Below are 17,849 nucleotides of genomic sequence, written 5' to 3'. Positions count from 1 at the left end.
ATGTTGAAATGATTTTTGCTGTTTTCAGAAACAAATACTTCACTGGATTCTTATTCTGGATGAAGAGTGAGGGTGACCTAAAGTAAGAATCCAGTGAGATATTAGTGTCACCTGTCCCTGTAATGGGAGTTCAAAGATGAGAATATTTGTAATCTGGGTAGAGTATTAAACTAGTGAAAAACTGCAGGATACAGTAGACTGCGGTGTTTCTGAGCCAGTCGCACCCGTACCGTAATATGCGGAAGAAAGGCGCAACATCGTTGTAGGTGCGGCTGGCTCGACTATGACTTCGCATGTGAGGGCTCACTCTAACGGGACTTTAAAACTGCGGTCAAGCGAGCCTTTAAAGGAGGATGAAGCTGCTGCAGCTGCTGCTCCTCGTCAGCGGTAAGAACCTCTCTGTTTAACCCGCAGTTTGAGCCTCATTACACGGATACATGCACTAGTGTGCGTGTGTCTGTGTTCGTGGGCCGGATAGCCGGACTCAGACTGTGGACTCTGCAGAGCTAGCCGTCCAGGCTAAAGCAGTGCTGGAGAGTAGCGGCTCTGAGCTCAGCACACACGAACATTTCACACTTTTTTACACTCTAACAGTTTAATTAGTTTTCCACGCGTGATGGTCACACGTGTTCCTCAGCTGTCGTAATAACCCACACCGAGACCGGATCCACCTCGGGTTAGATCTCTGTGACGCCATCTGAGTCCACGCTCACGGAGGATCAGATCAGGACAGGTGTGGTGCCAGAAAGAGACACCGCGGTAAAGTGAGCCGTCATTTCTGAGCCGCGGTCAAGCCAGCCGCCTCCTATCCGCCGCATAAATTTCCTTGCGCTTTTATACCAGTCTTTACGGTAGCGCCTTTTCGCTTTATATAAAAATTCATTAAAAATCATCCTGAGTAGTTGAGGTCCAACTTTCAACAGATTCTTTCTCTGGGACACCTACTGTACATGTGTGCCAAGTTTCAGCCAGATTTACTGTAGAATTCCTCAGAAATTAAAGGGTACTTGTATTCAATTCAATACAGCCAATACAATAGAATTATGTCAATTTCAGAAATTCATTAAAATCATCCTGAGTAGTTGAGGTTTCAACCCTTTTTCTGGTCAGTGGGTGTGTGGGCAGACAACTCTGGCTTGTCACCCAGTTGGATTTCCTTGTATTTGTAAGATGTCACTATCTACAAATCAGGACACATTAACTATGATATTTAAAAAATGACATGATGACATAGTCCTCGGTCAGTTTACCAAGAATTTCTCAGTGTTGTTCTTTATAGTTCTGTTCATCATATCATTGTTTGTGAGTCCTGGATTATTTGATGATATGTTTACATTATGTATTCTTTTGTTTGCAGTTCCATATTGCTTTTAAGTGTAGTGCTTTTTCAGCGTTCCACAAGTGGATGCAAGACTTGTGAAAACACTCTAGTGTTAAAGCCAGTCTTGTCTTCATGTATGTTTATGGTTTTGTCTGTGTCAAGCTCATGTGTCTTAGGTCTGTGTTTTAGTTTGGTGGCCTCTTGTCTCTTTCTTGTGTTGAGCCTTACGTCCACTGTCTTCTTATTCCCAATGTATCCCTGCTGTGTTACACAGCTGTCTCCAATTCCCCTAATCGCCACCCTATTTATACATTTTGCTAATCTCCCGGTCTGAAGTACTCGATTCTATTCTATTCTATTTATACAGGGAGTGCAGAATTATTAGGCAAGTTGTATTTTTGAGGAATAATTTTATTATTGAACAACAACCATGTTCTCAATGAACCCAAAAAACTCATTAATATCAAAGCTGAATGTTTTTGGAAGTAGTTTTTAGTTTGTTTTTAGTTTTAGCTATTTTAGGGGGATATCTGTGTGTGCAGGTGACTATTACTGTGCATAATTATTAGGCAACTTAACAAAAAACAAATATATACCCATTTCAATTATTTATTTTTACCAGTGAAACCAATATAACATCTCCACATTCACAAATATACATTTCTGACATTCAAAAACAAAACAAAAACAAATCAGCGACCAATATAGCCACCTTTCTTTGCAAGGACACTCAAAAGCCTGCCATCCATGGATTCTGTCAGTGTTTTGATCTGTTCACCATCAACATTGCGTGCAGCAGCAACCACAGCCTCCCAGACACTGTTCAGAGAGGTGTACTGTTTTCCCTCCTTGTAAATCTGACATTTGATGATGGACCACAGGTTCTCAATGGGGTTCAGATCAGGTGAACAAGGTGGCCATGTCATTAGTTTTTCTTCTTTTATACCCTTTCTTGCCAGCCACGCTGTGGAGTACTTGGACGCGTGTGATGGAGCATTGTCCTGCATGAAAATCATGTTTTTCTTGAAGGATGCAGACTTCTTCCTGCACCACTGCTTGAAGAAGGTGTCTTCCAGAAACTGGCAGTAGGACTGGGAGTTGAGCTTGACTCCATCCTCAACCCGAAAAGGCCCCACAAGCTCATCTTTGATGATACCAGCCCAAACCAGTACTCCACCTCCACCTTGCTGGCGTCTGAGTTGGACTGGAGCTCTCTGCCCTTTACCAATCCAGCCACGGGCCCATCCATCTGGCCCATCAAGACTCACTCTCATTTCATCAGTCCATAAAACCTTAGAAAAACCAGTCTTGAGATATTTCTTGGCCCAGTCTTGACGTTTCAGCTTGTGTGTCTTGTTCAGTGGTGGTCGTCTTTCAGCCTTTCTTACCTTGGCCATGTCTCTGAGTATTGCACACCTTGTGCTTTTGGGCACTCCAGTGATGTTGCAGCTCTGAAATATGGCCAAACTGGTGGCAAGTGGCATCTTGGCAGCTGCACGCTTGACTTTTCTCAGTTCATGGGCAGTTATTTTGCGCCTTGGTTTTTCCACACGCTTCTTGTGACCCTGTTGACTATTTTGAATGAAACGCTTGATTGTTCGATGATCACGCTTCAGAAGCTTTGTAATTTTGAGACTGCTGCATCCCTCTGCAAGATATCTCACTATTTTTGACTTTTCTGAGCCTGTCAAGTCCTTCTTTTGACCCATTTTGCCAAAGGAAAGGACGTTGCCTAATAATTATGCACACCTGATATAGGGTGTTGATGTCATTAGACCACACCCCTTCTCATTACAGAGATGCACATCACCTAATATGCTTAATTGGTAGTAGGCTTTCGAGCCTATACAGCTTGGAGTAAGACAATATGCATGAAGAGGATGATGTGGACAAAATACTCATTTGCCTAATAATTCTGCACTCCCTGTACAGCGCCAAATCACAACAACAGTCACCTAAAGACACTTTATGTTGCTGGGTAAAAACACAAGAATAATACAAAGAAAACCCCAACAATTTAAGTACCCCATATGAGCTAACATGAGTGGGAAGGAAAAACTCCATTTGAAGAGGTAGAAACATCTGGCAGAAACAGGCTCAAGGAGAGACAGCCATCTACTGTGACTGGCTGAGGTTGATGAAAAGGAGACAGGAAAACATACACACTGTGCAAGAGATACATACTAACTAATGATTAAATGCAGAGAGGTGTATAAACACAGAACGAGCAAAGAAGGAAAAAATTCATACATGATGGGAAGCCCGCAAGAGCCTAGGCTTATTGCAGCACAAATAAGGGAAGATTCAGGGGCACCTGATCCACTATAACTGTATTATTTGTCAAAACTGAGGGTTTTAATGCTAATCTCAAAAGCAGAGACGGGTGTTTGTCTTCTGAATTAATTTAGAATAGAATAGAATTCAACTTTATTGTCATTGCACATGTCACAGGTACAAGGCAAGAAAATGCAGTTTGCATCCATCCAGAAGTGCTTTAGCCATGATATAGATATATTAGAATTTATATTAGCAATAATATAGATATGTGAGTACATTACAGAAATGGGTCTATTATGGTATGTTACAATGTACACGGTATGAAGGTATGTTATGAATATGCTATAAGTATAGTTACAGGCTGTAGTGAGTACAAGCTATGTACAGGCTATGAACAGGATATAAATATAAAAAACTATACAGAATATGAAATAAAAAAAAAAACTATACAGAAGTATGAGATATACAGCTATACAGAAATGTGAACTATGCAGGTTATAAACAGTTGTAGAATTAAAAATGATCGTATTGTACAGAATGATGTGAGCTGCATCCACAGAAGAGAGGTCTAAGAGATGAAGACTCTGATTACCGTTCAACCTTAAACTTCTATAGGAACCACAAGTACACCTAATATTCCAAAATTAAAATCTGGATTTCAGAGCGAGTCAGTGAAGAAAAGCAAATATGCTGTCTCTTTATAGTCCCTGTCATGACTCTCTCAGCAGCACTTTTGATCCATCAATATTAAACAATTATTGATGCAGCAGATTGAGATGAAACCTGGCCCAGAGGTACAGTAGGTGTCCCAGAGGACGAATGTGTTGAAAGTTGGACCTCAACTATTCTGGATGATTTTTCCATAATTCTATTGTATTGGCTGTATTGCGCTGAATATAAGTTTCTTGTAATTTCTGAGTAATATTACAGTAGATCTAGATGAAACTTGGCACACAGGTACAGTACGTGTCCCAGAGGAGGGATGTGTTGAAAGTTGGACCTCAACTACTCAGGATGATTTTTAATGAATTTTTGAAAATTGACATAATTGTAGTGTATTGGCTGTATTGCATTGGATACAAGTACCCTTTAATTTCTGAGGAATTCTACAGTAAATCTGGCTGAAACTTGGCACACATGTACAGTAGGTGTCCCAGAGGACGAATGTGTTGAAAGTTGGACCTCAACTACTCAGGATGATTTTTAATGAATTTCTGACATTTCCATAATTATATTGACTTTATTGGGCTGTTTCATTGTAATTTGTGTGCGCGCATGCGCGTGCGACTGTTCGCGCGCATGCACATGTGCGCGGGTATAGGCTTTCAATCGGCACATAAAGTGAAAAGGCGCTACCGTAAAGACTGGTGTAAAAGCGCAAGGAAATTTATGCGGCGGATAAGAGGTGGCTGGCTTGACCACAAATGACGGCTCACTTTGGGCTAAAATAAGTCCAACGTGTCTCTCATTAATGATATGAAGTCACTCTGAGCAGAGAAAGGACTCCTGTCACATGAAAGAATCTGCATTCAGTTTCATGGATCCATCCTTATCAGTCCTTTATTTAAAAAGTGTCACTGACATTAAAAATGACCAAGAGCACAGCAGACACTGCAACAAATAGAAACTCACATATCTGTAGAGATACTTTAAGTGGGCATCAATGACAGATGGTTATTATACCTACTAGGGGTGCAACGATATTCGTATCGATATTGAACCGTTCGATACAGTGCTTTCGGTTCGGTACGCATATGTATCGAACAATACAACATTTGTAATTTATTTTATCAACTTTCCTTCTGACGATGCTGTCTGTGTGGAGCGCTCAGTGAAGCTGCGTTCGACTACTCCGCCTAGGCTGCACTGTTGAGCGCAGATCCACTGAGCGCTCCACACAGACAGCATCGTCAGAAGGAAGAGCGCAGGGCAAGCTAGCAAGACAGAAGTTAAGCTCTCCTTACAACATGGACCTCCCCCACCCTCATTCAGATCTGGCGTTTGGAATTATTTTGGTTTTCATGTGACGTATGACCCTGAAGGTAAGCGAGTCATGGACTAAAGTAAAACAGTATGTTGGATGTGCCATGCAATGCTCAATTACATGGGTGGGAACTAGTGTGTTAGCGCAGTTAGCTCGTTAACGTGTTGGCAGTCCAGCCCCATGCACGGGGCCATCGGCGGTAGCTCGTTAATGGAGATTTGCCGTGTTGTGGCGTTAAAGTCATTTCAACGAGATTAACCTGAAAGCACTAGTGGGAACACAACGAATATGACTGCACATTTACGCCGACATCATCCTAGTGCAAAGACAAGTGGAAGCAGACAAAAACAAGCAAGCATGCTACTAACTTTAGCCGAGTCATTTAGACAGCCGTTAGCACATGATTCTCCTTATATGTTTAATATGCTGCTGAGAATATAGCCCAGAAGAAGCGGATAGTATAGCTTTTATTTTGGAAAGAGACATTTCTCTGTAATAAACTCTCTTTTCCAAAGATGAGTGATTCCTCAATCAGATACAGGGCTCGCAATATCGCTACCCCGACGTCCCGGGGCTAGCGATTTTTCCAGTCGGGCTACCAAAATCTATCTCTTCCCTGCCCGTCGGGCTATTGTAGGAAGGAAAAATATATGTCAATGCTTTTGCATTCTTTCAGAAATGTAGCTGGGTAATTATGTCATTGGCATCGGTGAGCCACTGTCAATATGTGACATATTGAAATCGCGTTTGAATTTGCGCTTGTTTTTTGCTTCCACTTTGCAATCGTGCAAACTGTGTATAGAGAGCGACAGCACTGATCTGTGAGTGATGATAATTTGTGCACCAATTCCTCTGACATCGTCTTATTAATCGTTAGCTTACTGTGCAAACATGACAAGTGAAATCTCCCGCAGCTTAAACATGTGAGAGGTTGATCGCGCAGAGCATCGCTGAGCTTATGTGAGTGCGCGTGTAAAAGCAGCAGGATATATATTTTAGTTCTGCTGAGCCAAATAAGACAGGTCAGGGTGAAGAAGTGACAGCCAAAGAAAAGCTTACCACAAAACGGAGAAGTTATGACAAATCAGACTAGAAGGCACAAAGAAAGTGCAGCTTTATGGTTTCATGGACAAAAGAATTTCTGTGGCTGCGATATGACGAGCTAAATAACCAGGGCTGCACATAAGTGGTCCGCAGGTGCGCATTCGCTGTCAAAATAAAAAACACGCACAAGGGTTAGGGTTAAATTTAAAAACTGTACTTTTGAGTTAAAATATATATTTATAATCTTAATAAATGACAAATTAAAAAGGCATGAACATTTTTTTTGTATCGAAAAAATATCGAACCGTGACACCAAAGTATCGAACCGAACCGAACCGTGAATTTTGTGTATCGTTGCACCCCTAATACCTACATAATAACTAGAGTCATAAAGATCATTGCAAAACAGGTCATGTCTTTATTTAATATTTTCTCCTTCATAAGTCTTGTTTGTAAAGTCTCTGTATTAATATAAGTAAACATATTAGACACATCTCTGCTGTGGCTGTCAGAGAGCTGCCATCCATCAGTGAAGCTGAAACTAGATCAGATTACATGAAATGTTCATGCCGGGAGAATCAAAGCAGTTTTTCTCTAAATGGGATTCAGCATTTTATCCAATAATAGCACAAATAATGAAGTCCTCTATAAAAAGGCTGTTACACTCCATCAGTGTTTACTGGTTATACTCAGGTAAAAGTGAAAAAGTACAGACTCTGAAATTTAATCACAGTAAAAAAGTAAAAATTAGCTCCTCGAAGAACAGTTCTACTGATCATTATTGTACACAGGTAACCGAACGTTGTGCAAAATAATATAATAATAAAATATTATTAGTACATGAGAATTAAAAAAAAAGAATTCTAATGAATGTACTTGGCTTGAGCCTGTTATGTAGTATACATGCAGTGAGAGAGACAAAAAAAACAACTATTTTCTGTTGACTACACTTTAGAGGTGACTTTGCCTCACAAGCTTTAGTGACTGATGTCCACCCCCTACACTGACACTACCGTTTACAGTAGACAATATAAAGTTGGATTTCAGCGAATGAATCTCAGCATCATTATCTTAATTGCAAATTCATCTCTGCTATATTTGATGTAACCTAACTCTGACCATGATACCACAGCCGCTGTGTTATTACATAAATAATGAAATGGACATTAACATTTTTTTGTATTAATTTGAAGCATTTTAACTTTAACATGTTTCAAGACATTCGGGCATCAGTTTGGGACCAAAATCATTTTTCACCACTCAGATTAACAAAAACTAAGAAAACCAGTCAGGATGTCAGAATTCATGTTTTGGAGCTTTATGACAAAGATCTGCTGTTTCTCACTCTGATTTTTAGATTCAGGAACATGAACAGCTGCTAGCCCTCAACATGCCCTTCTCCTGTTTTCACAGCTAGCTTGTTAGCATTGTTGCTACAGTAACAGTCCTCTAACTCACTCAGCTGCTTCCAGAGAGAGGAATTCATCCTGCAGTTGGACACTCTCTAACATTGTTTGGCCTGCGGCTTTCGCTCTGTTCTGAGATCTGATGAGAGCTTTCATTTCTTTCAAAATAAAACACAACTACAACATGGAAAAAGACCCAGAGAAACCAAGTTAATGATAAAAACACAGAAAACCATAAATTTCACACTCGAGAGGCCCGGTACCGGTCCGTAGCCCGGGGACCGCTGCCTCTCTGACAGGGACAGCAGCACAGCTTCTCCCCCTGCTGCAGACTGAAGGCTTCTTGACAGCATTGTTAGCAGCAGCCTTAAATCATGAAGAAAGTGTCATATTGCCTGACTGCTTCCACATCTGCACAAACAGAACATTACTTCATAATCTGGTTGTTTAGTTGTTTAGAGATCTGTTTGTTTTAGACCTCAATAGATGTTATTTCATCTAAAAAAAAAAAAACAATGTCATTTCAAACAACTATTTGTAACTGTTGTCACTAGACTGCGTCATTAGTCTGCACTACTTCTTCAAAAAGTAACAGATTAAACAGAATGTAAACATTGCCAAACATGGAAAAATAAAGTTCAGTTTTATTTAAAAAAAAAAAAAAAGGAAATCCAGAAACTTGTGAACAGAGATGAAAAATATATAATTTTGTCACGGGGTGCCGAGGCAGGCTGTGTGTGGATTAGTAACGGACCCGAGATGCAGACTGCGTAGTAGTGAGTGAGCTTTATTTACAAAGGGTGAAGTTCAACACAAAAGAAAGGGTGGCGAGAAGCAGAACTGAAAACACTCTAAACTGGGAAAACTAAAACTTAACACGAACGAGGGTACCTTGCAGGGAGAATGACCAGGAAGACTGAAGAACAAACACAGAATGACGGCAGGGAATAACACAGACGAACCAGCAACTAACAGAGGCAGACATGAGGTTTAAATACACAGAAGGATAACAAGGGAATGAGACACAAAAGGAGGGCACCGCTGGGAGTAATCCGACCTGACGAGACAGGGGAAAGTAAACTGAACACACTGAGATCAGACACGGACCTTCAAAGTAAAACAGGAAACACATACACGTAATGACATAACACACCAACTTAACACAGACTGGGGGACACAGAACATAGGAACATGAACCATGAAACAGAAGAGTACAAACACCCAAGGTAACCAAAACCCCAGAATAAACAAGAACACAGAATATTATAAAGAAACACAAAACACTGAGTCGTCGGACTCAGGACCATGACAAATTTAGTGAGAGTTTAGTACTTTTCACTCTTAGTGGCTGCAGTGAGCCTGTTTTTGACTGCAGAGCTGTGGCTCTGCAAAATCACTAATGGAAACAAAGAAAAGATAAGCTAGAAAAAAGTGACGGGAAACCAGGGAACAAGGAAACTTAGAAGTTACAAGGAAGAAAACAGCATTCACAGGGGACATGGGAACGACAAGGAAGCAAAACTGGACAAAAGGACTACCAAAATAAAGGAGGAAACACAACACAGAAACATGACAGACTGCAAGAAACAAAAGATGAGACCAAGACAACAAGGACACAAAAGGGAGCAGACTAAATAAAAAAGTAACTGAGAACAAGAAATACAAATGATTAAACTAGGAGACCCACAGAAACTAAACAATACCAAACAAAGACTAAGAAATGTAGATCTGTATTTAACAAAAAATGACCATGATTACATTGATTAGAAGTGCTGAATATAGATAACCAAAAAATAAATAGTCTCACTGTAAAACTGGCCTCTGTATTTTTTTTCATGTGTCCTCAGTTTCCCGCCATGCCCTTACTGTGGTAGTGGAAGTATATGAAGGGGAAAGATCTGTCCAGCTGCCCTGTCAGTTCACAGATTTTATACCTGTGGACCCCACAGTGATGTGGATTCACAGGGATCTTCATCCCAAATCTGTCCACTTAAGACGAGAAGGAGGAGACGATCTCAGAGGACAAAACCAGCGTTACACCGGGCGCACATCAATGAGGCCTGATGCTCTGGACTCTGGAGACTTCAGCCTCACTCTGAAAAGACTCCAACTGACTGACTCTGGCAGCTACACCTGCTCCATCAGTGATGGGAGAGAAGAACTGAGACTTAAAGATTTACACCTGAAGGTCAAAGGTCAGCAATAAACTCCAACACCTACTTTATTTACAAGTAGTAATTACTAAAGTCTAGACTGTAGATACTCAGCTGTGCTCCAGCTACTGTGTCTACAATTGATCCTGGGCTTTACTGTCCTCTCAGGCGAGCAGGTGGAGGTAAAGGTGGAGGAAGGGTCAGAGTCTGTGATCCTGCCCTGCAAAACAACATCTGACCTGCCTGAGGACACCACAGTGGAGTGGACTCACTCTGACCCTGAACTGATGGTGGCCCAAGTGCATTCAAACAATAGTGATCACCCGAAACAGCTGGACAACCTTTACTGTGGTCGCACAAAGATGAACAAAGATCTGCTGAGAACTGGAGACCTCAGTCTGACCCTGGAATACCCCACAGAGAGAGACAGTGGAGGATACATCTGCACCATCTACAGGGACAAGGACATCCTGAGACAGAAAGTAGAGCTGCAGGTCAAAGGTCAGAGATGATGACACAGGTCAGAGGTCAGTGTTGTGAATTAAGGTCAGAGCTCAGAAGTCATAATGTTTTTTATGCTTTTCCACAGAACCATTTCCAATCTGGAACATTGTTCCTGTGGTTTTCTTGGTTCTCCTGGTTCTTCTTGTGGTTTCTGGACGTCTTTTATTTCATTTCAGACATTATTTCATGTCAGGTGAGTGTCTCCTACTACACTACCCATAATGCCGATGGTCAGCAGGTGTCCTCTGGTGGCTCCTTGACTGCGGCTCACACAAACTTGTTCCAGAAGCTGAAAGAGTTGAGAGTTACAAACAGCTGATACAGAGAGCTGAAGAGAAACTTCCAGGTTTGTTCCAGAAGTCAGAAAACCTCCTTCAGACTCAGTCATTGATCAGTGAAACAGCTCCACAACATGACTTTACTAAACAGTGTGTGTGCTTCACTGCATTGATCTGACACAGAGGCTGCATGTGGACAAGCTGTTCTTCTTCTGTGGTGGTAAACAGCAGCTGACATGGAAACATGTGCTGACAGTAAATGTTGCAGCAGCTTCAGTAAATGTTCCTCCTTGAGTTGTGCTCAGTCATGTGGTGGAGAGCTTCAGATGTTCAGACACATGAGATCTTCATGGTTTCTGTGCTGATGTGTGTGAGACATGGCCGACTGTGGAGGCTCAGTCTGTCTGTTCTTCTGCTCTTCATCCAACATGTCTGCAGCACTTTACAGGACGCTGCAGACTAGTTACCAAAGAACGAGTCAGCAACACATCAGGAACAAACTGAGACACAATCTGACTGAGACTAGAAGACAAGGAGGGACAGGTTATAATGTTGTGCTTTGTTGTCCTCTCAGTTTACCAGGTGGAGGTGTATCCAGGGGTGGAGTCTGTCCAGCTGCCGTGCAAAACCACACACCGCCTGCCCAAAGACGCTATAGTGGAGTGGAAGGATGCTTCTATGTATGACAGGAAGGTCCATGTGTATGAGAACGGCTCTGACCAGCCTGAAGAACAGCATGAAGATTACAGAGGCCGAACAGAGATGAAGAGAAACCTGCTAAAACCTGGAGACCTCAGTCTGACCCTGAAATACCCCACAGATGAAGACACAAACACCTACACCTGCACTGTTTACAGCAAGGAGGGAAACATCCTGATGAAGAAAGACGTGGTGCTCATCTTCAGAGGTCAGTGCTGTAGATACAGGTCAGAGGTCAGACTCATGATGGTGGTTCAGTCTCAGTGGCTCCATCCAATAATGTTACAGTGTTAGCATGTCTGATGTTTGTCTGTTTTGGTTTTTAATTGATTTCCAGCCAAATGTAAAAGCTTCAGCAGATGAACTGTAGGAGCAAAGTTCATGTGTGAGACTTCATCTGAAAGGTAACATCTTCTAGTTTCTGAACATGTGTTTGTTTAGGATGTGGCTAAAACACAGGCTAAGCTAAGTCAGCTCAAATCTCAGTAAAAACCTTCTTTGGTCCTCATCTATAATCAGTCATATCTGAGTCACAATAACTAGAAGATGATTTCTAGCAGAAGTGTGAATATCTCCACATCCTTTCTCCATGTTATCATCCAAAGCTGTGTGAAGTTTCAGACCTCTGCAGCTAACAAACGGAGACTTAAATGGAGTTGTGATGCACTTCATAACTGACATGGAGGTTGATGATGGGGTAGGTACAGGCTTGGGGTGTCTGGGGACACTCTTTTGAGGATGCCAATGTTCACATTTTGGACAGAGAGGACAGACGGTTTGAAAGAGGAGTGAAAGAAGCCATCTATGTCCACTGTGAGTGACCATCTTTGAACAGAGGCGGGGGTTTACGACACCAACTCTTTGCCATCTATAATCCAGTTTTGAGGTCCCTCCCCAGACGCCTTAACGCCCACTCACATCCTGGGTCATTTTTACCTCAATAAGTCATCTTATGGTGGGGCAAGGTCTAACAATTGGTTTACCCAATAATGGCTGATAATGGGCTACACCTTTTCTCACATCTTGGTTTATGTGATGAGTCACACATCAAAGGCCCATAAACCACCAACTCTGTTCAAAGATGGTCGCACAGTTGTGTCATACGTTTGTGAAGTGGCTGTTTGGTCTCTCCAATGTAGAGGTCTGGGCATTCCTCGCTAAACTGTACAGCTTACACATTGTTAAGTCTGTGTTTGAGTTTTGTCTTTGGAATGAACCAGTTTCTGTCTGAGTGTGTTGCTTGGTCTGAAATATACTAGGGGATGGCAATGTTGTTGCATTTGTCTTTCTTATCCTCCCTCGCTGGTGTCTGGTCTTCTTTTCTGTGCATCTTTGCTACCTTGATGAAAGCCCATCTAGGATAACCACATGTTTTGAGTGCTTCCTTTACATGTGCGTGTTTCTTCTGTTTCCCTTCACGCTTAGAGGGAACATGTTCTGCCCGGTGGTGTAGGGTCCTAATTACTCCAAGTTTGTGTTCCAGAGGGTGATGGGAGTCGAACAGGAGGTACTGGTCCGTGTGTGTGGGCTTCCACTAAACTTCAGTGTTTACGTTTGTTAACACCTCAATTCTTTCATCTTTGGGCCGAAGGAAGGACAACACTCGTTGTTCAAATGCTTAATCAACAATCTCTTTATTCCATACAATTCTTATTATTCCATACAACACTTTTGAGCATAAACCATCCAGAGGGGAGATGAGCGCGGGAGGATGTCCGCCTGATCTCGATGTGTCTGAGCATTTCTCACATTCTTATAGCTTCAGGAGGCCCCCACCTAGTCATAAAACCTAAACATCCACATTCTTTCTCTCTCAGTGAGCTTATGACCTTGGCTTCCTGTCCAGTATGTTCTGTTCTTTTCTAATCAGACAAATAAGGCCATGACTCTCTGAAAACAGTATTTCTTATAACTCAGTATAATGCATCATAAAACAATATCATTCATTCACCATAAATCAGCAGTCTAATGTAATACAAATATAATAGTCACCACCTTCTTCTGAGTCGGGAGAAATAATGCAAACTAAAACTACATAATGATTTCACAATCTTTAATTAGGTCTATAACGTGGCATAAGATAATATAATAATCCCTCAGGTTCACATTCTCTTCAATGCACACGGCGCAGTCCAGGAAAGGCAAACAGCTATCCTTTGTGTCTTCCCTGGTCAGTGCTGTAGATGTTTTTATCCACAGCGTTTATGTGCACTGTGAAGTAGGGCTGGGCTATATCAAAACGTTCACGGTAATACCGGTGTAATGTTGGGCAACGATAAGAAACTGAAATATGGCGATAGAATATGGGTAAAACGTGCATGCGCAGTGCCTTTGTTTACATACGCACATGGCAGCGACGCAGAATGAGAAGAGCGAAAGCAGATCGTTGAATGAAACGGATGAACCAGAATTGGTTTGTAAAAATGTTGCAACTTCAGTGGTGTGGAACTGGTTTAGCTTTCGCCCGTCAGATACACAACAAAGCACTATTTTTGGTAGAGCATGCTAGCGGGCCGTCGTTATTACCGTGTTGTTTGGAAAATACAACACACTTAAAATCAATCCTTTGATTTTTTTTCTGAAAATCGACAGTGCCCCTTATAATCCCGTGTGCCTTATGTATGAACTCTGGTTGTGTTTACTCACCTCAAAACTTTTATGTGGTCCACGGCACTCGAAAATCTGTCAAATGTTTTAGTGTGACTTTGCTAAGCTACAAACCCGCACTGCTTGATGGATTGTCGGAGCATTACGGCTATCGTAGGCAGGAGCCTCGCAGAGTGATACGTACTGTGCTTCAACATAATATTACCATATTACGGTGGCCCTGAGAGGCCAAACGGACTGCAACTTCAGAAAACACTTGCAAAAAGAAAAATGCTGCAAAAAGAAAAATGCTGCAAAAGCACACACAACACAACGGAAATAGAAAAAAAGACAATGGAAATGTTTCTGGGGAGACAATAACTGGACGGACCAGTTGCACGAACCAAAACATGTATGTATGGCTGTATCCCAATTCAGGGTCTGCAGCCTTAAAGGTCCTCAAGGGCCGCACTCAAAGACCGCTGAGGCCGGAAGTGCGAGGCTTGTAGGCTTGTGAGATGGGACGGTCTAGCCTCCGTCGTGCTGCCCAGGTTGCCTAGCAACCATGATACGAACAGCTGGAAACGTTTCATACAGCTTTGTTTGACAGAAATGAAGGAGAACATATTTTGTACATTTGTTTCTACATGAGCTTTGTGTGATTAGTTAAGTATCTGAGGCTGAGACCACAGGACTGTAAACATGATTGTTGGGCTTCATTTCTGTGCTGAACAGTCATTTAAGATTAGCTAGTAAATAACAATTAGCTAATGTTGTTCATGAGACTAAAGTCATCTCACTGTGGTAATGTAAATATAATATGGTCAATATTATATTAATCATTATTAGTTATTACAGCAGTGAACATGAACTCCGTGTCAAATACTGAGCTTCAGTAAAGATTCAAGTTGCATTTATTTATATTTCCTATCACCTTAAATCTTCACTCAAAGACAAGTATCTGTGACAGTGTGTATATAGATGTATTATATATAAGAGACAAATATTGTTTGTTTTACTATGTTGGCAATTACTACATTACTAAATTTGGCTCAGTGCTTACATACATGTGTGGAAAAAGCAAATGTACGAGCTGTGAAAACTGTTTCTGATAGAATGCAGAGTAGACTGATATATGAAATATCCTTTATTGGGTGAGAAAATCAGACCATGTCATAACTGCTTTCAGTCACACAGAATAGATATCAGAGCCTTAAACAGGCTGACTTCTGCTAAATGGGTCAAACTGGGCAGAAAGTAAACAAACACATAACATCCTTATAGAATATGATGTAACACTATAGATCAACTTAGCTCAGAATATATAAAGCATATAAACAATTACAGCAATATGATGCAACAAACACAGCAGTGCTACTGATCCAAAATACTCAAAGCTTCATAGAACTGAAACCAACATTTATTTTAGCTCCATTCTGCTGCTGATACATACTTTAGGTTTCTGAACATTAAACTTGTTGCTGCCTTTCATAGTGTGTAGCTTGAAGGCCCTGAGTACTCTGAGTACTTTCTCCCACACTGAAAACACTGGGATGATCACATTATTTGAACATTACCTAATAAGACTGATTCAGCACAGACAGTTATGTTAAACTTTCCTAGCAGTCCTTCACAAACAGGGAACAGTCTGTCTATTCTCTCCATCTGTCAGCTGCTGCTGGCTCTTCCTCCTCCTCTTCCTCACACACTGCTGAGTTTGTCCTGGTGGATCATCAGGGCTGCAAAGCCTCACAGATGATGTGCAGCAGTGGGTCCCTCAGTCTGTCCTCACTCTGGACACTTGCAGTCGTCACACATGGAAATCAAATGTGTGATAAGCTGCAGGATTCAAACACAAGTGTAACTTATAAACACATGTTCATACTTTTATTCCACAATCAGAGAGAAAGAAACAGAGAGAGAGTGCAGGACAGACAGACAGGTGACAGTCTCAGGTGTACACACTGCTACAAACAGCAGGATTTAGTGTTTGTGTTATTACGAAACAAGAAGAGTTCCAGATGGTGCAGTGGACACATGTGTGACTGCTGTGATTAAAGCATCTTTCTTTCAGCTTAACGAGTGAACCGTCAGCTCGTTCAAACACACGTTAAAGTCCGTTTGGCTCGACACCACCGAACAGAGGCAGCAATATAACATAGCTAACATTAACAGTGCAGTGAATCCTGCTTGTGCCGTGATATTCAGGACTGCAAACTGAGCAGCATCACTGACTTTCAGCTTGTTGTGTTTGTGGATATATGACTGACTTTAATTATCCATAAAATCATCACAATCTCTGTAAGATTAAGGTCGACTATCGAACGGCGTATGAAGCATATTCAGTACTTACTTTTGAAAGTTTACTCTTTGGCCGCTCCACTTCTTTGAAGTGTCTCCCAGTCCCAGTGCACTTTGTGACACACTTGTTAGCATTGTCACTACCCGATCCGTACTGGAAACCCGATTGGTGCCCCGCATGCGCGAAAGGTGTCTACTTCCGGTCGAAGCATTTTACGATAGTTACAGGTCAGAGTATCTGTTAAGATGTTAATGTGGCGAGACGAGGTTGGGATATAAAGTAAAGACTCTTCAGTTTTAACGAACGACAACGCCACCCTGGGAATTTCACCCAGAGAATACTGGAAATAACACTAAATCACCAAAAAGGCACTTAGGTTCGCTATACTCAATCCAGAGACGAGGTTCAATAATAAACAAATTGACAATTTATTGGTAATTATTTAAAACACCGAATAAAAACATAATCATAAATATTCAAATACAAATATGCTTAAAAAGGTATTCAGAGCTGAGGCTTACCAGTGGAGGGGCAGGGATGCCACACACACAACTAAAGAAAGAAAACACACCAAAACACAAGTGCAACACACTATCACACACTCACACTAATAAACTAGACAAGGCAGGTGTGTACACTCAAGGGATCCCACCACCAAGGCACCCTAGTCTCCTCCACGTCGGCACTCCGCATCTGAATAAAAGAAACAAAGAAAATTTTAATATATTACAACAAACTAATGTGTAGCACCGGGGGATAACCCAACTGCAGGACCACACTGGTGATCTACAGCTAGAAAAAGGGCCTCCCACCAGTAGTGTAACAGAGAATCCAAACTACAAATCAAAAAGCAATAAAACAACATACAATCTGAATAAAACTCTAAAATCTGGAGCAAACGGAATCGCCGTACTGCTCCAACTTGCCGTCCACACGACGATAAGTTAACAGTCAATCAATATGCACGCCAGCTGACTCCGATAACCGGCATGCATATGGCCGTTGTCCACGCCGACGACCACTGTAAAAGCTGACAGCAGCAGGGAAAGAATTCTCACAACGGGAACAGACGGTAAAAGCACAGCAAGGCAAAACAGCAGCACTTCAGTTCGCGTAGCTTGGCGCAAAACTAAGGCCCACACTTCCTGCGAAACATAATAAATAATTACTATAAAAGAACAATAGAAGGCAGAGAGCGTAACAAAAGTTGATTACGTACCAAGTAAGCCGGGTCACAGAACGTAAGCAGAATAGCTCAGAGGAGGCTTCTATAGCTACGACCAGCCGCGATGGAG

The 17,849-nt window shown here is 41.7% G+C and overlaps 1 protein-coding gene across 2 annotated transcripts in view; it reads left to right on the top strand.

The window, feature by feature from the left end:
* The first annotated feature begins 254 nt into the window (after positions 1–254).
* The window catches only part of LOC113017973 (uncharacterized), a 32,950-nt gene continuing 15,355 nt past the window's right edge, over positions 255–17,849 (top strand). The window contains exons 1-2 of one of the 2 annotated variants that reach the window (XM_026161053.1): positions 255–387; positions 11,542–11,874. In XM_026161053.1, coding sequence (XP_026016838.1) covers positions 354–387; positions 11,542–11,874 — 367 coding nt within the window. In that variant the 5' untranslated portion in view covers positions 255–353. Of the gene's footprint in view, positions 388–10,859; positions 10,883–11,541; positions 11,875–17,849 lie in introns of those variants that run through there. The other variant, XM_026161054.1, reaches the window with a different exon arrangement.

The sequence above is a fragment of the Astatotilapia calliptera genome, unplaced genomic scaffold (genome assembly GCF_900246225.1).
Source record: "Astatotilapia calliptera unplaced genomic scaffold, fAstCal1.2 U_scaffold_3, whole genome shotgun sequence".
NCBI lineage: Eukaryota > Metazoa > Chordata > Actinopteri > Cichliformes > Cichlidae > Astatotilapia > Astatotilapia calliptera.
This window is presented reverse-complemented; position numbering and strand designations above follow the sequence as displayed.